The following is a 27333-nucleotide window of genomic DNA, read 5'->3' on the forward strand; positions in this document are numbered from 1 at the left end:
CCCGTGTGCTCAGATTTGGGTGCACGTAAAAGAACCCCAGGTGGTCAAATTTTCCGGAGCCCTCCACTACGGCGTCTCTCATAATCATATGGTGGTTTCGGGACGTTAAACCCCACAAATCAATCAAATCAATCGTAGCTTTGGAATGTGTGGCATGTGACTTCGTTCACTTCTAGTAACTCGTGGACAACAGTTTAAAAAGGTGAATTTGATGCTGACGCATTTTAGAATGACCGTAAATGTAAGCTCGTGTCAAACGCATCGAAAAATGGTTGGGAACAGCTGAGATAGATTCATGGCTATGTTGTTTTTCGTGTAAGCTTAGGATGCGGGTTTGATTCTCGGTGAAGGTGGAATAGTTTTGGAGAATGTGAACTACAAGCCACGCAATAGAACCGCAGGGGACTAAAATTAATCGGCGTAGCTAATTAGCATATACCGATACTGCCTCGTAAATCCAAGCATTCATTTCTTTAGTAGTACCAATGCTAGTATAGTAAAAAATGGGCATGAATGAACGCACTCAAATCTTTCAAGGTGAATTAAATGCAACGTGAATCGCTATAATTAATTTTCAATCATTTTTGAGTATTTTCAATCCTACCGTCCACAAAATACACTTAGAGCTTCTTTCTTATAAACTTTCTCCAGTACTTTTAACAGCTGAGCGGTCAATAAGATTTACAAAACGTCAACCCTTCTACTCCACAGTTGTACTTTTAATAATTCCCGAACTTTACCGCGCAATGAAATGTATATATTACTCAAGTTTTTATATAGTTTACTTGTTTAGTTTTGTGATACATCCAAAAAAATTTTCATCACGTTGGCCTTCTGTCAGGAGTTTTTAAAAAATGTACTCTATATTCATTAGCATATCCGTCTATTCAACTTCCCCGAGGTTTACCGCACTTGTACCACCTATTCAAAAATATTTACCTTTGCCGCGATGCACACTTTTTTTCTCGATATTGTGACGCTTGCAGGTACGAGAAATCCGCCTGGAAATTACAGTACATCAAGTGAGTGGGATTATTCTTTATGTACGTACGCGTGTAAAATAAATTGTCGTTTGCGTAAATTGGTCCCAGTTCATTCATCTAGGGCATGCGTTTATTGCGAGAGCAATCATATGAACACTTTCGGCTGAATTTTGCCGCTGGCGTCGGCGTCATGCACAAAGGGTATATATATATTAACATATACATATATAAATATATATATATAAATATATATATATATATATATATATATATATATATATATATATATATATATATATATATATATATATATATATATATGTGTGTGTGTGTGTGTGTGTGTGTGTGTGTGTGTGTGTGTGTGTGTGTGTGTGTGTGTGTGTGTGTGTGTGTGTGTGTGTGTGTGTGTGTGTGTGTGTGTGTGTGTGTGTGTGTGTGTGTGTGTGTGTGTGTGTGTGTGTGTGTGTGTGTGTGAAAAAACGAGACAGAAAAATGATCCAGAAAAAAAGACTTCGGCGTTCGGAATTGCGACCTCCAACCTCCTGCTTGTGAGTTTCAGGTGTTAGCCACTGAGCTGCGAAGGGGCACCTCTTTCAACGTTGAAACGGCAAGCTATTTATATCTAACACTTACGGCTGGCAACGCCCATGCCGGGGGAATTATTGTGGTATCAGCATTACCACCAAGATGGCGCAATGAGTACGCGTCACCATATCGTCACGACGCGGCGGCGTGCGCTCTCATCTCTCGCGCGTACTTTGCCCTGCGAAGACGGGAGGGCGGTGGACGCTCACGTGTGCGCGCGCTTATCTCGTGGTTGGCAAAGTCGTACGCCTTCGAATTTCACCGTGACGATTCTGTTGTAGCTACCGGGCGCAAAAAAATGTCACTGCACTCACTGCGCAGTCACCGTTTGCGAAAAGGGCGCGCTTTTCATACACAGCGAAGTAACGACTGAGACGCTTATTCACGTTCATCTATACTTGCGAGTACGTTTCGTGCGTCATTTGTGCGTGAGAAACACGGGGCGCGTTTCTATCTGCTTGGCGTTTTTCGCATGGCGTTCCAATTTGTTGCTATCACCTTCATTGCTCCACCTTTGCGGCATAACTGACTTCTTTACTAATTACGAATTGATAATTTATTAATGATAGTGACGGTGATTTATTTTATTAGTAATGGTGATTATTAATTTATGGTGATGTTACCTGCATGTGACCTGCATTTACCTTGCATAGGATTGAATAACCGTTCTGGCAAAATCTCGAGACGTTCCTTTATCGTGTACAGTAAGCTTGTATGCGCAAAAGGGCGATAAACACAAGGCTACTGCAACGATAGTGTCGACATCTTGTGAAATTTCGTGCGTCCTGAACACGTTGGCTTACGCATAACGTTTTTGAGCTGAAAATGATTAAAAAGGTAACTCATTTGTAATAACGTCCCTCACTGTAAAAAATATCCGTGTTTTAACGTCGGAGCAGACCGTAGAAACTACAGAGTAACATCTGTTTCCTGAAAAATAGCGAGACTGGACGTTTAAAGCACAAACTGTGCTGCGGTTTATGGGAAACAGCAGGAGTTGCCGTAAAGCAGCAGTCGATGTTTCCGTTCTTTCGCTCCTTCCGTAAAACACCAGAAAAACGTATGTCTTCTGTACTTCAAGAACACGCTTCCGTGATTTGTGTGCACGGCGACATACTGGCTGAACTTTGACCATTCCCCCCGTTCGACAATGATACAGTGAACTAGAACAGAAAGTTAAGCGACAGCCATGGGCAATGCCTTGAGAGAGCTGTCGGCGACATACTGGCTGAACTTTGACCATTCCCCCCGTTCGACAATGATACAGTGAACTAGAACAGAAAATTAAGCGATAGCCATGGACAATGCCTTGAGAGAGCTATCGTGGCGGGTGGCTAACGTATACATACAGCGGCAACGCTGCAGTCGCCGACTAAGATGAGGCGTCCCACAGTGTGTAAGGAATGCGCAGATTCGCATTGTACGCTCATGGAAAGTCAGAAAACGAAGACGGAAAGTGTGATAACTGGGCAGGCTTTGATGAGGAAATTAAGCTTAGAGCAACATTGGGTTCGAAGATAGACTAAGAAATACGAGAGAATGAGGAAGAGAAACTGTTCATTAACTCACAATGGAGAAAAAGAGCTGCATGCAGGATCACTGGAAAGTGCCAGTATGGATACATATATATATTCGGAGAGGCGGAGAAGGATAGCAGCGGTAAAAAAGAAAAAGAGAACGTTTCAGAGTTTTTACCGATTAAGGAAGAGGATAATTACAGCATTATGATACTTCACCGCAAGGGAAGCTAAATTTACTATTAGTAGCGAAGTCGGGTTGCCATAAAAAGTTATAAAGCGAGACGATATGGTGGGCCAGCCTTCGTTAGTGTGGTCACACTGACGAAGGCTGGCCCATCAGCCGAAACATTTGTAATTAGTAAAGGTGTTTCGGCGTACGTCGTGCTTTTTCGCTTCCGATATATATATATATATATATATATATATATATATATATATATATATATATATATATATATATATATATATATATATATATATATATATATATATATAAATATATATATATATATATATATATATATATATATATATATATATATATATATATATATATATATATATATATATATATATATATATATATATCGTCGAAAGGCGCTGCACTTCGTTTTCAATCTTGCAAGATTGAAAGCGAACAGGTACTTGTACTGCGTCTATGAGACTTTATTGACAAAAGATAGTGAAAAAAAAACATACCCGTCCAAGAATCCCTGCATATATGTGAATCTTGATGGTGTGCATAATAGTTTACGTTTTTTTTTTTTTCGTCACATCGTGAGAATGCACGACACACAGAAGAAGAGACAGTGTACATGTTCTCCTATTTTCGTTCCTTTTTTTTTTCGTGCTTGCAAGCCTTGACTTGTTTAGTGAGAGCAATCCTATAATCGTAGCTGCGTTGTATAGTTGGCACACCAATTAACACGCAGTCAATGAAACACAGTAATGAAGTGTATTTTAAAAGGGTGCGGTTTGCTGTTTCTTTGTATGAACTCGTTGTTTTCACGCTGTTTCGCACCGTCAAGCCTACCATGCAAGCTCAAGCCCAATAATAAAATTTGGAAGGCTCGGGGAAACGTTTGTTCTTTTTATGAATTCATGAGTCTACTCGGTGAACACCGACGGCGACTTCACTTCGTCACCGAAGAATTCATCGGTTGTTGAATGGTTCTCACTACCTGCGACGAGAACATCGATTCTTCAGAACTATTTCCCTTTACACCACTTTTCCTGAATAACCGATAAATTTTTTGCACCACCATAGCTCTTCCCAACCACAACAGGCCAAAAGAAAAAAAAATGCGTTGATGGTCACACAAAATAACACGACTGCTGCGGTGTGTCCGGCCATCACTGCCCAATAGAATGGGTGCAAGATAGCATCGGTGCATCGTGGTGTCGGCTAGAATACAAAAACAAATTGTAGGCAGGCGCTAAAGTAGTCAGTTTGCCCCAAAGGGAGCGTCGCGAGTTCGATTAAAAGCCGCACCACCCGCCGGTGCCGTTTCAGCTGAGCGCCTCCCTTCGTAGCCTAAGAGGGCGCTACGAGCGTCGTGTACATCAGTCACGGCTGCATCTGCTCCCACAAAAACGCCGGATTGCCCCGGAACTTCTCTTCCTGCCTCCAAGATTCCTGTGCGCAAGGTCAGTAAAGCTGCTAAGACTCTTTTGCAACCAAAATCTTCGGGACTTAAAGCACAGAAGCGAAAAAAACCCCACAACGAGGACGCGCCCGGGGTACGTTCAAGGCTAGGCCTAACAAAGCACCCGCGCCGACCCAACACTGGCGCGGGCGCAACGCCGGCTACTAGTGACCCCAATGCCGAAGTGCCCATGATGCTGTCCGCGTTCGACATGGACACCACACCACCTTTGAGTGCAACAGACAAAGCACACGTGTTTTCCATGCCTGCACCGCTTGCAAGTCATACGTTCATTACTACAAAAATAGGTGTAGGAGACGACAGGGGCAGGAACTATCACTTGGCTGTGTGTAAACTTATTTTGCCATATTTGGCGGAATCTGAGTGACAGCCGTGAGGTACGATTGGTGCTCGCATTTTGCATGCAGGTTGTGTTGCATCTTGTTATTGATTTACGTGCTCAGGACCAAGTAGTGCTAGCAGTTCATTTGTTTGGTTCCTCACTTGTCAAGTTTTTTGGCGCACTCTTCACTTGTTCAGCTCAGTGGTCTCTGGCACCCTACGTGGTCAAGGCAGGCGGCTATTGTCAGAGCTCTCTCACCTTCCTGCGAAGTCCATCACCTGGCACACATCACAATCAGGTAGGCATTTATTTCACCGTTATCGATCATTACCTATCTTATAAACAGTTATAAGGTGCACTCGCATGCCACAGCTCATACGAGCTAGGCATGTAACATGTCTGTCGCTATTATAAGGTGAATAATGAAACACGTGTTTGCCATGCTTGCATCGCTCATACATACCTTATTACTAAATTAGGCACAGAAAACAGTAGGGGTAGCAACGGTAACATTACTGTGCGTAGGCATATTTCAGTGCATTTTGTGGATTTTTAGTGTCAGCTATGAGGTACGACCATAGTGCTCGCACGCTGTGTTGCACCTTTATTGAGTTGCGCATGCAGGAAGCAGTACAGTGAACAGTTTAATTCTTCGGAATTATATGAAGCATTGCTTGCACTCAGCAATAACGGCATTTTTCCTTTGTTAGTGTCACTTAATTGTATTATTGTGGTGAAGCCTGCTGTTGAGTTGCATCTTTGTAGTTTGAGGATGTCACAGGTCTGTTTGTGCACGCACTCATTAGTGATCTCCTCGGTGCCCATGCACATGGCTGTTATAAGGTGCACTTGTAAGCCGGATCAGCAGGAGTCTGCTGTCACGTACACACCAGGCGTGTACGTGTCTTTGTCGTCTTATCGAGCGCAGACAAAGCACTCGTGTTTTCCATGCCTGCATCGCTTGCAAGTCATACGTCCATTACTACAAAAATAGGTGTAGGAGACGACAGGGGCAGCAACTGTCACTTGGCTGTGTGTAAACTTATTTTGCCGTACTTGGCGGAATTTGAGTGACAGCCGTGAGGTACGATTGGTGCTCGCATTTTGCATGCAGGTTGTGTTGCATCTTGTTATTGATTTACGTGCTCAGGACCAAGTAGTGCTAGCAGTTCATTTGTTTGGTTCCTCACTTGTCAAGTTTTTTGGCGCACTCTTCACTTGTTCAGCTCAGTGGTCTCTGGCACCCTACGTGGTCAAGGCAGGCGGCTATTGTCAGAGCTCTCTCACCTTCCTGCGAAGTCCATCACCTGGCACACATCACAATCAGGTAGGCATTTATTTCACCGTTATCGATCATTACCTATCTTATAAACAGTTATAAGGTGCACTCGCATGCCACAGCTCATACGAGCTAGGCATGTAACATGTCTGTCGCTATTATAAGGTGAATAATGAAACACGTGTTTGCCATGCTTGCATCGCTCATACATACCTTATTACTAAATTAGGCACAGAAAACAGTAGGGGTAGCAACGGTAACATTACTGTGCGTAGGCATATTTCAGTGCATTTTGTGGATTTTTAGTGTCGGCTATGAGGTACGACCATAGTGCTCGCACGCTGTGTTGCACCTTTATTGAGTTGCGCATGCAGGAAGCAGTACAGTGAACAGTTTAATTCTTCGGAATTATATGAAGCATTGCTTGCACTCAGCAATAACGGCATTTTTCCTTTGTTAGTGTCACTTAATTGTATTATTGTGGTGAAGCCTGCTGTTGAGTTGCATCTTTGTAGTTTGAGGATGTCACAGGTCAGTTTGTGCACGCACTCATTAGTGATCTCCTCGGTGCCCATGCACATGGCTGTTATAAGGTGCACTTGTAAGCCGGATCAGCAGGAGTCTGCTGTCACGTACACACCAGGCGTGTACGTGTCTTTGTCGTCTTATCGAGCGCAGACAAAGCACTCGTGTTTTCCATGCCTGCATCGCTTGCAAGTCATACGTCCATTACTACAAAAATAGGTGTAGGAGACGACAGGGGCAGCAACTGTCACTTGGCTGTGTGTAAACTTATTTTGCCGTACTTGGCGGAATTTGAGTGACAGCCGTGAGGTACGATTGGCGCTCGCATTTCGCATGCATGTTCTGTTGTGTCTATTGATTTGCGTGCTCAGCAGTTCATTTCTTTGGAATTGCACGACACATTGCTTACACCCGACAACATTGCGAATTTGCACGTCACTTAGCCATACTACTGCTTAACTGCAGCTAATCCAGCATGGGAGTCCTTGTGTGTACCCAAGAAGTTGGTGTATGGCAACAGAATCAAGCGATCGCATATGCGAAGTTTTGGGTGCCCTATCTTGAAGCCACCCATTTCCATCTCTTGCGCGTACTACTGGCAGGCTACGGTGCAATTCATACTTGGTATCAACTGTTTGATTAGTCAATATATCACAAAAAGCTTTAAGTAATTGTTTAAAGTAATTATGTTTCAAGCTAAAATTTTAAAGTAATTGTATTCAATATTGGACCTGGCTGCACTTGAGAGGCTGAAGCTGCTTTCACATATGTGCAAGATATGAACATCTGTTGTCAACATTAGCGATATAATGGATAGCATTACTTAAGTTGTGAACATGTGTAATGTTGGAGCATATGCTAAGCTCACTTTTGACTGCACATTCAGGAATAGCCTTTTAAGAGACCCAAGTTGCGCAAGTATGGGTGCAGTTTTCTGTAGAATTTGTGCAGTTAATGTTACAGTCTCCGTCATTATTTCTTTTCCTTGCGCCGCCTGCTTCAACTTAGTTTAAACATTTGTAGCAGGTCAAGAATATTTATATTCACTGTGCTCTTATATAGAGGACTGCTTAAAAAGCATTGGCTAATGTTCATATGAAATTGAACATAACCTGACATGCTAACCAGATATTGGAATGATTCTACTATTGTAGACTGTAAGGTATTATTACCATTGTAGCAGTGTTTTTATTATAAAATTGGGCGGTCTGAAAAAGTGCACAAGCCAGTGAATGTAATTTAGCAAAATAAGTGCTCTACCTTCATTGCAGCCATAACATCAATGAAGAATGCCCACTTGCCGGCATTGCGCACAGACATTTTCAACATTGACCGACTACTTCGAGCACTACCACTATCACAGCAGTGTGTTGGGCGGTGCCCTTTGCCCTTGTGAGCCTTGTGGAGCTTTGTTTAAAAACTATCAGAGCCTAAGAAGTCACGTCTTCAGACATCACAAGAAGCGATGCAGCAAACAGACTGATGATGCGTTTGTCTGCTCTGTGTTGTCATGCGGGGCGAGTGTGCCTACTCGCACGGAGCTTCTTGGTCACATAGCTGCCCATCTGGAGAGTGGAATTGATGCTGTTATGTGTCCTTTTGTGGGTTGTGGTAGTGTGCTGAGGTCAGCAGGTTCCTTCAGAACACATGTTTCAAGGTATCACCGGGGCAAAACTGCAACACAGTGCACGGAAGTACCTGAAATTGAATCCAGTTCAGATCAAGAGCACAGTAGCACACCCCCTGCTGATGTTGGAGATAACTGTGAAAGGGAGTCTGGTTGTGACAGCGATTTGCCGCTGAACCCCTTTTTTTTTTTATAGTGATGTCATAATCGTGGAGTGCACGCCATTTTCCTGCTCATATGCTTTGGTGTTTACAAAAACAAAAGGAGCCTTTTTTATTTTGCAAACAAAATCTGTTGCAATCAATGCTCTATCTCGTCCACTTCTTTTTTTCTTGTCTATGTGGTTTACGTCCCTACCTTTCTTCAGCCTGAACCTACTAGCCAACAACATGTTCTAGTAAGCTGGTGCAGTAGTTTCAGGGTGGTATTCCCCACCAGTCTGTTTTTTGTCTTCTTTTTTTGGCGTGTCACAGCTGTTGCACTCAATTGTAGGGTGGTAATATAGTTCTACATTTCAATCAGTTTTCACTTTAATATCTCTACAGATGAATTCATCTATTATCAAGTAACTGTTATTTACTTTGATTTTTGGAATAATTGCAGGAAATCTTCCAGGAGAGGATGGCGGCCTGTGCGCCTGCATTATTTCAGATGATGGAGGAGGCGCCGACGAAACATACTATGGAACTGGTGGTGCGCGTGAGAGACGAAGGACAAAGAGAAAAAGCAGTCCAGGTAGCTGTGCTACCATTCCTCTGCGCGCATTTTAAGGAAGACAAGAACTACCTTTACCAAGTATTTGAAGTAAGTTTCACTTTGTTGCATTATGTTAGTACAAAACTGGACAGTAACATCTTTTCAGAAAGTGATGTATTGGTTTGTTGAGAACAGCTTTAGGTTCTAGATTTTATAGAATACAGTCGATCCCGGGTATATCAAACTATGATATATCGAATTATTGGCTATATCAAAAAGTTGAGAGATCCCCTTGAATTTCCCATGCAAAAATACGGGACTGCTGTACACATCTATCGAACTCACGCACAGCAGAACATCCGCTAAATTGAACTCTGAGCCACGCTAAAGCCCACAAATTGCATTTTTCCTAACAAATAATGATCATTTATAGCCACAATTCGACAAGTTCCGATCCCTTTTCGCGTGCAAGTGACTAAAAGGGGGTGCTGAAAAGTGAAACATTGAAACTCCATCTTGCTGATCTAGCTCGTTGCACAGCACTTGTGAGTGCACCGGTATGCTTGATGTGCGATCTGCAGGTTTTAACGTGGGGGCATGGTGATGACCGAGGGCACCAAAACGAAGTGGAATGACTTAAGGAAGTTTAGTGATCTCATTGCGATGTTCGCATTCAATCGTGTATGATGGCATGTGGGACTGAAAAGCGTGGCCTTCGAGATGTGCAACTTCATGAGGTATTTTGGTGCTTCCGGTTTTAGAACGCTCATTTCGGAGGCTACGCTTTTTTCTAGCTTTCCGCACCAAAGCAACAGCTGTCGGTTACAAAATGACAAAGCCACAAGTGACATCGCTATCACCAACATGCTGACGGTGGGAGCTTGCTCGTTTGTGGGCAGCATCGCCTTTTGTGGCTTGTGGACCTGTGTACTTCTCGCCTCGTTACTGATAAATCATCATTTGGAAGTCGGCGCTACACATTGATACGCTCGTAGCGATAAAAATCATGGCTGGTGCTAGGAGCGACCTCAAGTAAAGCACAGTCGTGAACTGTTTCTTTGCGGGCTTTGTGCCAGGTGACGACTTTGAGTGCGTCATGACTGCTGTCAAGGGCGTACAATGCCTCAGTAAATTCTATGCCTTGTTAGTGTTTTCGGGCACCATCTCGGACAGCGAGCGGCTTCATTGGAGCAGAAGACGACGTCGCTGGTTCTGACTGCATGGATGCCGAGATGATGCCCAATGTTGACGGTGCCGTGGAATTATTGCTTTCGCCACCAACGCTCTACGGAGCTTACATTGGCATTCAGTGCCACTCAGCGCTGTTGTGGCCGAATGAGCTGAATTTGCTTACTTGGAAGGGTCCAGTGATATTGAGGACAACTGAAACTTGGTGGCACGCAAAAAGAGAGAAAAGTTTACAGACTATTTTCAAGTGAAATGAAGTGCGATAACTTGCAAAAGTAGATGTTCAGGCCTTGTTCTTTATCATATTGTGAGAGAATCATTCTTTAAGTGCTTGTTAGGATTTCAAAAAACTGTTTTTAGGTCTGAGATGCTCTAATTTATGCCTTAAGGGGAGACGCTCCTCGAAAGCACTTTTTTTTTGTTATTCAACTTAGAGCTTCAGAAATTGGACCACTGATGCAGTTTTTCCTCCTGATTCCAAATCTGTAATCAGTTTTTACATAAGTGCAATAGTTTGGGAGTTGTGTTTCAAGTAATGGTGAAACTTGATAAGTTTTCCGGGAACTTTCGCGCATACTAAATGTTCATGCAGAGAGTTGTTCAATGGCTCCTTTTGCTCCCTATTAGCCATAGAGTGCCGATATCTAGCTAGAAATTGTGCTCCAACTTTGAAACTATGAAAAAAACATCTGTGTAGCAAAGTACCCTTTTTTTTCCACTCGACCACCATTAAATTTATTAATAGATATTTACAGCTGATAGGTTGTGCTGATTCAAGTAGATATCGGCACCCTACGCACTCTCCTCAATGTGTGTGCCAAATTTCGTCGTCGTATGACCATTCTAAGTGCCCGAAACACTTCCCGCAAAAAATGCAAATTGGCCAAAATTGCGAAATGAGAAAAACGCGTTTGAAAGTTTGAAAGTCTGTATTTACAAAAATGAAAAACGCAGTAGCACGAAACTTGTGCTGAACACATACACACATGTCCAGAGGGAATATCAGTTGTCTAAAACTCTCCAGCACCGTAGGTTTTCCCTTCCCGGCTGGTGCGGCAGGACTCTTCCACCCGGGCCCTCTTGGCTGCACTGCGACGGTGTGCCCTCGCCTCAGCGGTCTGACGCACATTCATCTTGTGCATGCGCATGCTGTCTCGGCGGTCGCTGAGGGTAACCAGGGCCTCCGAAGGAAGCACCCCAAGCTCTTCCAGCACCTTTTCAAAGCTCGCGTGGCCCCGGTTGAACCACAGGACTGCAATGGCTGTGGCTGTTTCCACAGCAGTCCGGGAAGCAAACCGGGTCTTTGGACACAGCAGCCATATTTTGCTGTTCAGGGACTCGGCCGCGTTCTGTGTCTTGCCGTGGAGGCACCGGGCAAGCAGCTTCGCATCTGTGAGACGCTTGTAGATTGGGAGGACTGCCAAACCCTGGGCCTTGGTCAGGAGGGGGGTGTGGCACGGTGCAGGCTGGCCCTGCGCCTCAGCACGTCGGTGCTTGCACCACGAGTCTGGGCCTGCAGGACAGAACTTGTGACTTCCAGCACCGTCTGTTGAGCACGAGTGCAAACATGAGGCCCATATGGCAGTGTACATCTTGTGGACATTTCCCCGATTGTTCACAATGGCCACCTGAAAGTAAGTTTGAAGCTTCTGGATGGTGGTCTCCTTCAGCTTCTCCCCTCGTGGAAGTGGCGTTGGCAGCTTCCGCAGGCCGGTGCCCAGACGTTTCGCCACGTGGTTGGTGCACTCCTCTTTTTCAATTGGAGTGTCAGGGTACACGTTGGCATCACAGACCCCGTTGTAGGCCTTGCTGTCTCCATCGCTTAGGAAGATGGTGAACCGCAGGGGTGTCTCATAGTCCACAGTCCTCTGCCAAATGCGCACTGCAGCTTCGGCCTCCATGGCATGCGAAGAACAGTCGCAATTCTTCTCACAAACGGGATGATGAAACGCCTGCCATGTTTCTTCATCGCCTCCCATGTCGTTATGCAAACTGCACGCCAGGCAGAAGTTGGAAAGCACTTCATAGTCCAGGCACAAACCAGTGTCCAAGGACACTACAGTTCCCACACCATTGTGGCTTTTGTGGCCTCTTTTTTGCCATGTGCCGTCAAACATGACTGGCACGTCACTGTTACCAGCCACCTCTTTGGTGACGCTGCGTGCCCTTTGCATGTTTTCACAGACAGCCTTCACTGCCGCACTGTGAATCTTTTTGCCGATAGCATGGAAGGTCTTATGGTGCATAGGGTTTGGCAATCCAACTACTGCACAAAATCGTTAAAGTTGCTCATGCCCGATACCGACGGCACGCGCTGCAAGCACCACTTTCAGGTTCACGGCAAAGGCGTCACGCGAACTCCCGCTGCCGTAGCTTCTGCTTGCACCGCGGCCGCCATCTGACGCGACCCGCTTCGACGAGTACGCGGACGAAAGGATGCTCTCCGAGCACTCCGCATTCTCGCAGTGTAGCTCCAGAAACGCCGAAAGGCCTTTCCGCTTTTTATTCGGTGCCCGAACTGCGAGTTTACTCTCGTGACAAACGGGGCATGCCGCGCCTGCGACGACGGCCGTCAATGCACCCAACTCGCACAGCACTACGCTTTCGGCACGATCGGCATTCGGCCTGACGTCGTTTTCGAATAACGCGATCTTTTTCTGCGATGCACTCACAAAATTCACTGCAGCGTTGATCTCGTCGTCGCAGTTGCCATGGTCGACGTTGCCGTGGTCGATGTTAGGCCTACCGGCCGCTGGCCCGTCGCGGACATTTTCGTTGGCGGTGGCTTTCTTGTACGTCCTCCGCCGCTTCCCTCTGAACTTGTTCTTACTTCTGTATTTCCGATGGTCGGCAACGGCCTTTTTCGGGCTTGCCATCGCACGAAAACAGCGAAAAATAACTCCGGAAAACAGTGAAGCGAACTACGGCAAGAAAACACGGGTGCTGTCAGCCAATGGCGGCCCTGCGTTAGTGGCGCGCGGTTTGAAACGGCGGGAAAAGACTGTTTTTGTTGCTTTTTTTTTAGATTTTTCGTGAACGTACGAGACTTCAAGAACCGGGATCGTGAAGAGTAAGGACAACTCTACACGAGCCAGCGGCCGCAATATGGCGGACAGCTCTCTTCGCGGCCCCGCGAGCACGCGAACAGCAGCCCGTTTTGTGTAAATTTCGTGATGCCGCGCGTCACTGCCGCTCACTCAGACGCGTTTTTCACTGACTTCTGATGCTTATTTCGCTGTGATATTTTCAGATGTCAAAATATAATGTATAAAGATGATAAAGCAACAAAAAACAGAAAAGGTGAAATTTGGAAAAAAAACGCGACTTTTCGACCCGCGTCTCCCCTTAAATACACATATTTTGTGTTTCGACTCATCGATATATTGAACTACATATATCGCGATCCCCTTCGAGTTCAATATATCTGGGATCGACTGAATGCTGTGCAGGTTTTTAGCACAAAACAATAGCTTTTTCAGTTGAATTTTGTGAAAAAAGCTGCTTTTGTATAAAGGAAAATTAAACTTTGACTGCTGAAATCAGTTTTCTTCTAATTTCACAATTTCTGAACTTTGAGCAGACTTAACTTTTTTACACTTCTTAATCGATGTATTTTCTTCCCATAAAGAACAAGTGCAATGCTACCGTATGAGAATTTAGTGACCGCTGCAGCAAAATTTTTTGACAGAACAAATATGCTAAACATCCAAAAATACCTAATTCATGAATTGCTGGACACAAGTTAAAAGGAGGATAGTGTAGCTTTGCATATCTTTTGCCTTTGTGCTTCATTTTAAGGTAATTTTGGTGGCTTTGTACAGCAGCATTATTCATTAAAATTACACCGGAACACGCGCTTTGTCACAAGTATCAGCATTTGAAGATAGTGTAAAAAAAAGGCAATTTTCAATTTTTTTGTGGAACTTACTTTGGTTATCCGCATTGTGTCGTAGTCACAAAAATGTTCTGAAAAAAAAAATACACTGCCCTTGAGCCAACAGTTAGTGCGGGCAGGTGCCATTGTTTCATCAGAGCCACTAGGATAGGGAGTGAAGTCCCCAAGCATCCGACTATAAAGTTCACAGAGTGAATGAGAAGGAACGTAGCGCTGTGAAAAGTGAGACTTCATGCAACAAAAACTGTGTTGGGGCATGGTGCACGCATGGTGAACCACAGTGCACAAACTTGGTTTACTAGCCTTTTTCAGGCTCAATGGGAAAAAAAGTGTTTGTGTGCAATCAGAGTGCTCCACATGCACAAAGCATTAGTTTTTTGCAATGCACTGCAGAACAATGTTTCTCGTCACTTTGGCTGTAGTGCCTCATTACGACGCAGTGAGGAGGGCACTAAGAATGGGAATAGGCCAGAGTTGTTGCAAGATGTTGCTCACTTTGTCCCTTGCTGTCGCACATGCAAAATAATTTTAAGCAATACTATCACCACTAACATTGATATATTGACCTGCAATCATTCAGAGTTGTCTATGATGTTGCTGTAATCCAAAGAGAAAAATGAATCAAAATGTGAGCAGGTTTTTTTGCGTGCTCGCTATCCATTCTACTTTGCTCTAAAATTGTTCCAAGTTTCAAGGCTCCTAGGTAGGTAATTTGTACTTGGTGCACACAGCCTGCAATAGACCAGGAACCATGGTGGAAAACGGAATTGCAGGGATCGCATCTCTGATTTATATATTGGAATGGCCGCAACTGTACATATCTCTTTGTGCTTTTGTGTACATGGGATATTTTTGCTCATCCAGGAGGGAACAAGCATCACTGAAAAGCTTGCCGAGTTGCCATCAACGCCTACAATCATTGCACTGGGTGAGTTCCCTTGTCGATATCATTATGTGTTGATTGTTGTGCGAGGAGGTCAAGTAAATTGATGACATTTTACAACATGAGTGTGAGCCTAACTCCAGCTACAAGGTGCAGTAGATACTTATACACTTAAATAACAGATGTTGTCGGAGGAGAAGAGTGGAAGATGAGGGCAGACCTGCAACTGGGTTTTATTCAGTACACTCATGCAGGGAACCTGCGTTCATTCTGATAGTCTGAGTGAAGTATCACAGACACAATCATTGCTTTTGTTCATTAGGAAAAAAGCCTAGGCAAGCTCAAGTGCCATTGGGTCACAACTGCATCTCAATTCTTGTCTTTGCCAGTAAAGTCTGCCATGGTTTACTAAAAGTAAACAATTCGTATGCATTTAAGTTGGGCAGGTGAGAACCTTGTCTGGTCTTTATCAAGGGCTGGTGTTCCCTACATCATTCATTTATACATTGACCTGTATGACCAATGTTAACATTCCTCCATGTCTGAGTGACTTCGTTATCCTACTTGACGAGCGCACGTCGAACTCAGTGGGGTGGCACTTAGTGCAATCTTGCACACCTCATAGAGGCAATGCGGGGTCTTAGCATTTACCTTGAACGGCACAGAAGAGTAACCTTCACCCACAAACTAGCTCACCAGACAAAATGCTGTGCTTTAATATTAACCCAACTTTAACATCAGATCATACATTCTGAACATATTTACCACGAGCATGTGAAGACTTATTTTATGATTGTGCGTATTCGAAGACTGAAAAAGGCCATTGCACATTTTTTCAAAGGAAGCCTTGGAAAAATTTTGGGAGCGTACAAACCACTAGTAGGGTGTGTAAAATTGCACTAAGTGCCACACCTTTTAGTTTGTTAGTTGCTTATCAAACCAGGAGGAATGTTTACATCAATCAAACAGGCCAATATATATATGAACGGCGCAGGGAACACAAGTTGTTGATTCCTGACAAGGGTCTTATCTGCCTCTGACTTCAGTGAAAGTCCATTGATTACTTGTCAGAAACTATGACAGCCATTACTGGCAAGAATGAAATTCGGAGATGCAGCCTTGACCAATTGGCTCCTAAGCTTGCTGAGGTCTTCTTTTTTTTTTTCAGGAGGAAAATGATTGGGCCAGCGTATTTGGCTCAGATTGTACAAGAATTAATGCAAGTCTATGATGCATAGATGAGGAATTTGCAGACTGTAGCGTGTAACCATACGTGTTCTAAATGAAGCCCATTGACGAGTCTGTACCCATCCTTGTGCTCTTCTCATATGTTTCATTTGAACCACACCTTGATAACCTTAAAGGGCTCCAACACGAAAAAGGGCAGCAGGTGCGAAGGTGGCCAGAAGTCTCGCACAAGTGTGCACACAAAGATAATGAAGTTGGCCCAGAAGCTGCGTTTCAATCAGTGAAAGTGTGAGCATGAATCATACACATTTTCTGATGATATCCGGTTATTAGAGCTGAATATTATCTTGATTGTGGCTTTGCATTTTCAATTTAATTTGTTTGTAAGTATTATGAGCCTGGCGTTTTCTTTTTTTTTGTCCTTCGGAGTGTAGTCAAAATATACTGCTATTATTTCACAAGAGCCAGCACATGAAAATGCACTCTCAATTGAGATTTCTATATACTGTGAATTGTGCCAAGGACATATAGTATGTTGTGAAAAGAGAAAAATGGAAGGTTTGGCCTTAATTTTATCCTAGTTATCAATCTCACTGATGCTTCGTTAAAGAACCCCAGGTGGTCGAAATTTCCGGAGCCCTCCACTACAGCGTTTCTCATAACCATATGTGGTTTTAGGACATTAAACCCCATATATCTATCTAATCTCACTGATGCTTATGTTAAACAGGGTTTGGAAATTCATTCATCTAAACCAAGGGCATACACAGAACTTTTTAGGGGGAGGGGGCCCTTTTTGATCTGAACCAGAGGTCTGGGCAGGCAAATGGTAATTTTGCGCTAAGTATTTCATGGAGAAAAAAGTTTGGGGGGAAGGAGGGGAGAGGCACGGGCCCGGTGTGCCACCGCCTGGCTACGAATAAGTGTAGTGTATATTCACATGATGTTTCTTAGTTCAGGTCAAGCTCTTTCAGTTTTTTTACAGGATCCTCAACCCCCCCCCCCTCCCACCTCAGCATAGTGAAAAAAAACATTCTGTGATCAATAAACAGTGCTTAAAAAATTTCACTAAAGCTGCTGCTTGGGCGAGTTGGTTCATGATTAAAATATGTGCCGTCTTTTTTTGCGCTGGTAAATCTATATTAAGAAAGTTCAGCCATAATTTGTAGCTATATGTGGCACATAGAGCTTAACAGCAGAATGCAAAGTTGAAAATCAGTATAGGTATTCACCCGTGCATTCTGCTATACAATAGCAACAAATATTTCTGAAAATGTAACTGCTCATTCTGAGCATGATCAGAGCCAGTGGGAAACTTCTCAGGAGCGCCGGGCAGGCCCTATACATCCTGTGCATTTTTGCTGATTTTAGGTAGTTTTCTCAGTGACTAAAAGGGATATTCATATAATCCATACATCATTTTCTTCCAAACTTTTTGCTCTTTTAACTTCATAATATAGAATTTTTGTGAATTTTTTACCACTAGAGCTTGACTTTTGAGTTAATTGGCATCTATGAAAATTTGTAACACAATAACGGTAAAGTGCATAGCTTCTATTTTGCTTCAGTAGCTGTATACAAAAAAAATAATCAACTGGTTATCTTAAAATACATGGGAAATAATGGTAGCTAAGTAATAAAAAACTGTTTTGAGATATGGAATAAAGTTCAAAAACAGGTGAAAAGTGATCGCACTGTCAGAAACACTGTTCAATTATTTTGTTTAGTAGTTACAAGCTTGGTAATCACTGCCAAAGTCAATTTTTCGCCGTGGAGCCTCTCGCAATGCTTGTCTTGTTTTTTTTTTTTTGTGAGATGTCATTCAGCTCTATCTGCAACGTATCGTCAAGTGTGGTCAACGATTTCCAGCAAATTCATTGTAGTTTGGCCAAGCTTCAATCCTATCTCAGAATAGAGGCTCGTGTGATACTACCATTATTAAATGCAAAAAAAATATTCAATGTCGCCATTTCTAGGACTCTCACCCTAAACAAAGAAAGGAAAGATTCTGTGACTCAATTCCCATTAACTCAACACTTACACTGAGTCGTTCTCACACATTGTTATTCAGTTGCATCAGAAATATTAGTCCATGTCCATTAGAGCATACCCGTTGTCCCCATGTATATACGTGATTCACCTCGAAAGATGCTGAAAAGGCTGGGAGGTTTAACAATAAAGAGCTTGCTGGTTCAGCACCTCAGTACGTCACAGGGATTTATTCACATTAACAAGAAAACTGTACGGGCTTCAACGAAATTTACACTTCCTCAGAACCTTCTTTACCCCCAGCATCTAAGGTTATCGACAAGCACGGCAAATGCAAGGTGTAATGATGCTAGGAGCTGAAAGTGTTCCAACCTATGTATTCTGAAGGCGGATTGTGAATACAAAGGTGCACAGTGTCTTCGGACTGCTTTAGAAGTTACCCGACAATCTTCTATACACAGCTGACTCTAGACAAGCATTTTGACTTTTGTACGTCAGAAAATTAGGCCGTAAGCATAGAGCGAATGCAAGGGGCTTGCACTAGAGTGTGTTTTCACTGGCTACTTCCTTTTGGAAAAACTGGTTTTGAGCCACCAAAAATGCTGTTTATGAAAAGCACGAATGTGGATGCACAAAGGGACACCCCTCCCCAAATTGCAAAGAAAACAAAGCGATTTTTTTTTTCACATTTTGCTCTACCACGTGCCCCTACTTTTTGTATCAAGGGCCATATACATACACAGAGAAGGCATTATAAAGTGTGTGTAAGTTGCTTCTTGCATTCATTTGATCACTTGTTTTTCACATTCTTTTCAGGCATAAACATGCTGAAGTGATGAAGAATGGTGATGTAGCAAGCTACAGCACATGTATTATATGTAAATAAATTCATCTGTGTTTTGTTAATGTTGCATTATTATTTATATGGTATGCAGCAGCAGGGGTGGTTTACACACACACAGTACATAAAGACTGCATTAGTGTAGGTTGAAACAGTACATAAAATTGGACATAAAACTCAATCATGAGAATCTACAGGCAGCCACATAAACATTCCATTCCATCCCGTAAAACATCGGCTTTTCGACAGTACTGGTCAACAAAAGCTTGTGTTAGTTTTTCACAAATTAAGTTACTACCAAAACTAAGTTTATTTTATGCTCAGTGAAACAACTCTTTCCTTCAAGGCAAAGAAACTACACAAAACCTTAGTCAAGCACAGAAAAGCCATTAAACGAAACCAGGTGTTTTACTGAAGCTTCTGTTTTCATTAATAATAACGGAATAATTTACAGCCAGACTGCTCTACAGCGATCTCCGTTTATTCCTCCTCTAAATACAGCAAATTCTGTATTCCTACAAACAGAGTCATGATGTGTTTGAGATAACAGATTTGCTGTGTTTGGGATAACAGATTTGCTGTGTTTGGAATAACAGATCTGCTGTGTTTGGAATAACAGATTTGCTGTGTTTGGGTTAACAGATTTGCTGTGTTTGGGTTGACAGATTTGCTGTGTTTGGGTTGACAGATTTGCTGTGTTTGGGTTAACAGATTTGCTGTGTTTGAAATAACAGATCTGCTGTGTTCAGGAATACAGATATGATGTGAAAGAGAATACGGAAAAATGTATAACAGAGACTTCGTGATACGGAGCCTGCTGTTACTCATTTACAGAATGCCTCCGGCAACGATTTACCAGCAGCTTTTGCTGTGTACCGAGACATTTTTTTTTACAGTGCTGCATGGTTTTTGCATCGGACGTACTATGCACAATGTTTCTGCAATAACGATTTTGTGATTACCTGGTTCAATATTGCCCCGCTAGATGACGCCACCTGTCCAGCTTGTCAGCAGCTCGCACGTTCACGGCGTCTATAGGTCCATTCGATTCACCCCGCACTTCCAGAACTAGCTGCAGCAAGTGCAGCAGCGACGATACGTGGAAACAAATAGGAGAGTGCGGATGTCGTGGAAGCCCTATGCTACTTATCGGCTGTCTCGGGTGTTGGGGAGGCTGCGATTTGCAAAAGATGGCGCCGCTTACGTTGCTTGGCATGTGTTTACCAGAAAATGTTCACTGTTCGCTAAAACAGACGTAGATGTACTCATCTGTGTCGTACGCTGCAGCTGCCACCGTCTTGTGCTGCTCGGACTCGGCACTACTTCGCGAGCAGTTGCAGGAAATCCATGAACTAGCCTTGCACGACAGCTGCACTTTTTTGAAACGAATACTTTGCTGCAGCTGCTGCCATGTTGAACTCGTGAGACGAATGCCGAAGTGCAGCGCCTCGGTGAACTGGTTCACGAAGTGCAGGTGAAACGAATGGACGTTATGTCCTAGGCAATTCTAGCTTTGGTAATCCAGCTGAAACAATGTATAATGGCAATAGGCGCTCACACTTCGGCCTATTTCAACTCGACGGCTCGAGGCCCCGCATGGTGGATACCACAAGTTTCTATGAACGAAGGTGGATTTGCGAGTTAGGCCTGGAAACCAAAAGCCTATCTGGCGGGAAACGTAAAGTTATAAACCTCTCCCGGCGCGAAACGTAATGTTTACGTTTCGTAAAGACCCGCGCAAGCACAGATTCTTTCGGTATCCGGTAACATGGTAACATAATAGGTATATGTACAAGCTAAAAGCCCCTAATCATCCACCAGGTAGGATAACGTGTGCTGAAACCCATGTGTAATATTTTCAAGGTTAGAAACATGGGCGAGTAGAAAAAATGCACCACAGCTAAGGTGATCAGACTAACGAAAAAGGGAAGGCTTGTGGAATAGTAGAGAAAGGGAGCCTATGTGTTGAAAATGTAGCGTACAAGTGCACAAGCTTGGGCGAGTCATTTTTATCTCATAACGGCATATAACACAGTACGATAACACGGAAAAAAAAATGTGGTTTCATTGATTGTTTCCTTTTAACAGGAGTAGATAAAAAGCGATGTTATCTTTTCTGTGATCTTTTTTCATGTTCGCGTGCTGTGGTAGGTACCATTGTAATGATTACATTTTTTATAGGAAAGATTTGTGGCCTTGCACGCAATCTTTGGGCCTATATAGCGTACATACTAGTATTGTTATCGCGCTAACTGTAATACGTTCAGGCATAGGCTAACACGGGATTGTCCATAAAGATGAGCCAAGTAGCAACGCACCACTCGAAACAGACATTTCAAGCGTGGGTGTCAAGCAGAAAAGGGGCTTCCCCAAGTATACGAGAGGGGGGAAAAGGAACAGGCAGTAAGGCAGGAAGGCCAACCACACGAGCTTCCGATTTGCAATCTTACTCTGCGGTGGGGATTAAGGATGAAAAGGTAGTACAGTAGAAAGAAGCAAACATAAAATTACATGTCGGCTTAAACTAGACTGCTGCGTTCAATAGTATTGAATGCACGACTTCGGTCGCGTCATATTCCCATCTAGATATTCTATTCACGGTGCCTACTGAAGGCTTGCAAGCACTGGACGTAGAACATTGGAGTCATGTGACATAAAGCCATGCTACAGGTATGGCGTCAGCCGTACCTGCAGCATGGCCTCAGCGTGAGGTGACTTAAGCCCGCCATATGTGTCTAACAGGGATTGAAGACCTATCAGGATTGAATGGTATTCTTTTGGCACGGTCAGTGTGCATGCCGCTTCAACTTCGGCAACAAATGTCAAGCTGCGTGAGTTGAGTCCATGGTGTCCTTGTTTGGACCAATCATCGCTGATCTATGCGGCTGTGGCGAATGCCTCTGCGTCCACAGCACCCAGTCGACATCCTGATTCACCACCTGCTACAGGTGGCCAGTAAATGAGCGAGGGATTGTGAGATACACCGTCTGCGGCCGGCTTCCGGTTCTAGAAGAGTAGACGTCGGCGAACCACTCCACCGCAAGCCTCAGATTATTCGAGATTCACACACGTGGTCGCCCGTTTATCTTTCTCCTGATAAACTATGTTCGGTTGTTCAGCCATTGACTCCTCCAAGTAGAGCGTGAAAGGCAAACGCGGGTATCGATCCTAATGGATTGAAGAAAAAAAAATAAGTGGACAACAGCGACTGCTAGCTTTTCAGTACCGAACTTTGAAGCCAGAGTGTGTGAAGACCATTTGATCACAGGTACGTGTGTATTCCACACTAATAAAAAGCTCACGCATGAGTTTGCTGCGAATAATATATCAAGAAATAAGTTGTCATGCAAGTGCGCCTAGCAAATATATTGTTATGTGGAAATAGCAGTAGACAGTCCGCAGCCACAACACAGCTCACCAACGTTAGCTTCTTCACTTTCAGTCTGAGGCGCATTTCGGTATGTCACACTATGCCCTGTTACCGTCGGTCGAAACTTCGTGACAATATTAGGAACGCGCGGGCGAAATCTACCTTCCATGCGAGATGAGTGCCGGCTATTGTACCCATATATTATGTGACAAAAAGTGCGAAATGTTCACTCAAAAGTAAGTTTACACGAAGTGCTAGACGAGTCCACTTACGTTTATCTTGGTCAAACTGTGTGCCAGGACGGCACACAAAGAAAAAGTGCATTAAACTAGGGCCGCATTTCGATTATTCGGCGCCGTCAATGTCTGACTGTAATATTTATGGTATCGCCGTGCCGTGCAGCTTGACCGAGATCAGCGTTCAAATAAGCATGGGCTTCGACTAAGAAATGCATCTTATAGCGCACTGAAGGCTATATATATATATATATATATATATATATATATATATATATATATATATATATATATATATATATATATATATATATATATATATATATATATATATATATATATATATATTGTGAGCGCTGATTGTGTTGCTCATCATTTTCACTTTCACCTGCGCATACAAAGCACCGTGATCATCATCATCGTAGCGGCTCGCTGCTTGCTCGGTTGCTGGCTCGCGCGTCTGGGTTGACAATAAAACGGTCGCTCCTTCGTACCTGACGTCGTCTCACAAGTGGTGGAGCGTGCTGTGATTCCCAAGTCCTCGTGCACTACCGGTCACCCCTGGAGCTCCGATCAGGTCGACGGCTCCACCACAACCACACTTCCCTGCCTGGCGCCCTACGCGCCCCGTCTGTTACTACTGTGGCATAAGAGGACATATCTCCCGCTTTTGCCGTCGGCGCCAGCAAGATGAACGACGAGGTTATTCTTCGTACGAGAGTGACCGGGCTGCGAGGTCTGACCCCTACGTTCCAGGAACCTACATTCCCTCGTCACGACGTTCGCCTTCGCCTCCTTTGTCCCACGGTGAAGCTCGTTCTTCCCGCTCACCCCGCCGTCGTTCACCATCGCCCTTCCGCCGTACTACTTCGCCTTTACGTTCTGCCCTGATGCCCCTCGACAGCCACTCGGAAAACTAGCAGCTGCAGTTTTTGGAGGAGAAACTGCCTGTCGTCGAATTGTCCCAATTCCTCCTGCGCGCCCTGCAAATTTACTAACTGTTTGTGTAGAAGGCATTTCGGTTGACGCACTCGTGGACACTGGAGCAGCCATTTCGGTCATTGATCGCGAACTATGTCATCGTCTACGAAAAGTGCAAACTCCATATGTTGGTCCGGTGTTATGTGGTGCTAATGAAAATAGAATTTACCCTATTGGACAATGCACTGTTCGTGTTCTGATCGACGGAATTCGTCACCATATACAATTGGCTGTGCTTTCTTCATGTGCTCATCCGATTATATTGGGCTGGGACTTCCTGTCAGCCGCTTCCGCTGTCATTTCGTGTGGTCCGCCCGTTATTCGCATTACGGACACTGAAAATTCTAGTGCTTACGATTTTTCGTCGCCTCACCTTGTTGCAGCTGCAGACTTTGTACTGCCCCCGGCCCAAGAACGTATCCTCACCATTAGATCCAGCGATACCATTGACGGTGACGCAGTGGTTGTCCCCGATCAGCGCTGCATTTTCCGAGGAATCGCCATCGCATGTTGTCTAGTGCGGTTTTCGCGTGGTCATGCCAGTCTCACCGCCTACAACACGACAACAGAGCCACAACTACTGCCAGAGGGGTCCACTGTTGCCAGCCTTATCGACATAGCACCGGTATGTGTCGTCACTGTATCGTCTCCGCCGTCAGTCGCTAAGTGTACGCCACCAGGAGGCTCATCTAATGCGCTTAAAGCCACTTTGAGTCCATATCTCACTCCAACGCAAACTAATGACTTAATGGCCCTTTTAACAAAACACAAGACTTGTTTTGACGTTTGTTCGGATGGCTTAGGTCAAACTACGGTGACCTCTCATCACATCGCCACAGACGGTTCTCGTATTATCCGCCGTCGCCCTTACCGCGTGTCGTCTTCAGAACGCAAGGTCATCGAGGAACAAGTCAATGACATGCTCGCACGCAACGTTATCAGACCTTCCACAAGCCCTTGGTCTTCTCCTGTTGTCCTAGTTAAGAAAAGGGACGGATCAGTGCGATTTTGCGTTGATTACAGGGCACTAAACAAAATTACGCGCAAGGATGTATATCCTATGCCTCGAATTGACGATGCACTTGACACCTTACAGGGTGCAGAATATTTCTCAAGTCTCGACCTACGATCTGGGTATTGGCAGATCCCGATGCATGAGTCTGATAAAGAGAAGACAGCGTTTGCTACTCCTGATGGTCTCTTCGAATTCAATGTGATGCCTTTTGGGCTCTGCAATGCCCCAGCCACATTTGAGCGGATGATCGATACGGTGCTGCGTGGCCTAAAATGGAAGACCTGTCTTTGTTACCTGGATGACATCGTCATCTTTTCATCCAGCTTCTCGCAACACCTAGAACGTCTAGACGAGGTGCTCACATGTCTAGCCAAAGCCGGTCTCCAGCTAAATACCAAGAAGTGTCGGTTTGCGAGCCGCAGCATCAAAGTGTTAGGCCACGTTGTCAGCAAGCTTGGCATCGAACCTGATCCCGACAAAGTGGCCGCTGTGCTGCACTTTCCTAAGCCCACCACGCTCAAAGACCTTCGCAGCTTCCTCGGCTTAGCCTCTTACTTCCGCCGTTTTGTCCGTGATTTTGCCACTATCGCGGCTCCTCTTCACAAACTCCTGACCACAAGTGCATCATTTCTTTGGACAGATGACTGTGAAGCTGCTTTCCAGACCCTGAAGCGATGCCTCACGTCAGGGCCAGTTCTTCGCCATTTTGATCCCACAGCCCCTACTATATTACACACTGACGCAAGTGGGCACGGAATCGGCGCTGTTCTGCTGCAGCGTGACCAGGCTTCACAAGAGCAAGTCGTGGCTTACGCGAGCCGTACTCTCTCCCCAGCGGAACGCAATTACAGCATCACTGAACAGGAATGTCTCGCTATCGTATGGTCCGTGCAAAAATTTCGCCCCTATTTGTATGGCCGCCGCTTCACGATCGTCACGGATCATCATGCGCTCTGTTGGTTGTCATCATTAAAAAACTTGTCAGGACGCCTCGGTCGTTGGGTGCTCCGACTGCAGGAGTATGACTACAGTGTCACATACCGGTCGGGCCGCAAACACCAAGATGCCGACGCTTTGTCACGCTGTCCGCTGTTGCAAAATCATGACGCATCTACCTGCTGCGCAGCACCTCCCAGCCAAGAGACCACGCAGATGACCAGTCTTAGTCCCATCGAGCCCACTGCACCGGATGACTTCCTTCAATCCGCAGACCTCACCTCGCTCCAACGTGCAGACACATACTGCCGTACAATCATCGATCGGCTCACCAGCTCATCTCGTGCTCCCAACAGCCGCTTGCGACGACAACTCACGCGTTTCAAACTTCATGACGGAACGCTACTTCGACAAACTTACCATCCTCTCGGTAGCCGATGGGTCCCGGTCATACCTCGCTCACTTCGACTCCGAGTCTTAGAAGCCTTTCATGACGACCCGACGGCTGGCCACTTGGGTTTTCATAAAACCTACGATCGCATTAAGACTCGCTGCTTCTGGCCTGGCCTCTCCACTAGTGTTTCCAGGTACGTCACTTCCTGTTCATCATGTCAGCACCGAAAACGTTCGACATCCCTTCCCGCCGGCCCTCTACAGCCTCTCCCGTGCCCATCCGCTCCCTTCGAGTTCGTCGGCATAGACTTATTGAATTGAATTGAATTGAATTGTTTATTTTCAACATAATACATGTCGAGGGATGGTATGGCTAAAGGCAGAATTAACTGCCTGACAATGGCCCTACCACCCAAGCACTGTCCAACAGGGTTGTGGCTATCAGTAAGAAATTATACATTAGAAAGCGGAAGCTCAGCACGGAAAAAAAAAAAAAAAAAAACATGACATAGCGCTACTTGCAAGGGACGACGACATACATATAGGAATAGTAGAATTGAGTTCTTTAATGTAACAGGTCTTAAGCCACATGTTGTTAGAGGTCTACTCATACTATGAAGGGCACGCAAGACAGCAAATATAATTTAACAACACGCTTAAACAGGGATTTAGATGAAACTTCATACACATTGCTAAGTAATTGTGGATGCTGGTTTAGGAAACTAGGGATCATGTATTTTAGCTGTTTAGTACCATATTTTGTTCTGCAAAACGGAACTTCGAGGTGGCTGTGTCGCAAAATATATGGATTGCGGTTAGTCAAGTACATGTGTGTAAACATAGATTCATTTTGACGCATTTTACTGTGTATGTATGTAGCAAGTTTGAGGGAGTATAGCTGATCCACTTTTAATATCTCATTTTTTAAAAAAAACGGTGCTGTATGGTCAAGATAAGCAAGGTTTTCTATGTGTCGAACAGCTTGTTTTTGGAGGAGTGTCAGCCTGATTAAGTTTGTTTTGCTTGTAGTACCCCAGACTAAGAGGCAGTAGTATAGTTGAGAATGTATGAGTGTATAGTACAGCTGACGTTTTAGCCAAGTCGGAACCAGATGCCGGATATTGTAAAACACTCGATTGGACCTGGAAATGCTAGTATGTAATTTGTTTACGTGATGAGTCCAGCTCAAATGTTCTTCGAACAATACTCCCAGA

The 27333-nt window shown here is 44.4% G+C and overlaps 1 protein-coding gene and 1 long non-coding RNA gene across 2 annotated transcripts in view; both read left to right on the plus strand.

Moving 5' to 3' along the window:
• Positions 1-983: 983 nt before the first annotated feature.
• Positions 984-27333, plus strand: part of LOC142768522 (uncharacterized) — a 36152-nt gene continuing 9802 nt past the window's right edge. The window contains exon 1 of the long non-coding RNA XR_012885326.1: positions 984-1022. This is a non-coding gene — a long non-coding RNA (uncharacterized LOC142768522). The remainder of the gene's footprint in view (positions 1023-27333) is intronic.
• LOC142769156 (uncharacterized) lies at positions 2394-19253 on the plus strand. The gene is made up of 7 exons (XM_075872113.1): positions 2394-2405; positions 4602-4735; positions 5275-5375; positions 6304-6404; positions 9112-9312; positions 15152-15215; positions 19164-19253. Exons 1-7 carry the CDS (start codon positions 2394-2396, stop codon positions 19181-19183), a joined length of 633 nt encoding a protein of 210 aa, XP_075728228.1. The 3' UTR covers positions 19184-19253.

Source organism: Rhipicephalus microplus, chromosome 8, assembly GCF_043290135.1.
Source record: "Rhipicephalus microplus isolate Deutch F79 chromosome 8, USDA_Rmic, whole genome shotgun sequence".
Taxonomy (NCBI): domain Eukaryota; kingdom Metazoa; phylum Arthropoda; class Arachnida; order Ixodida; family Ixodidae; genus Rhipicephalus; species Rhipicephalus microplus.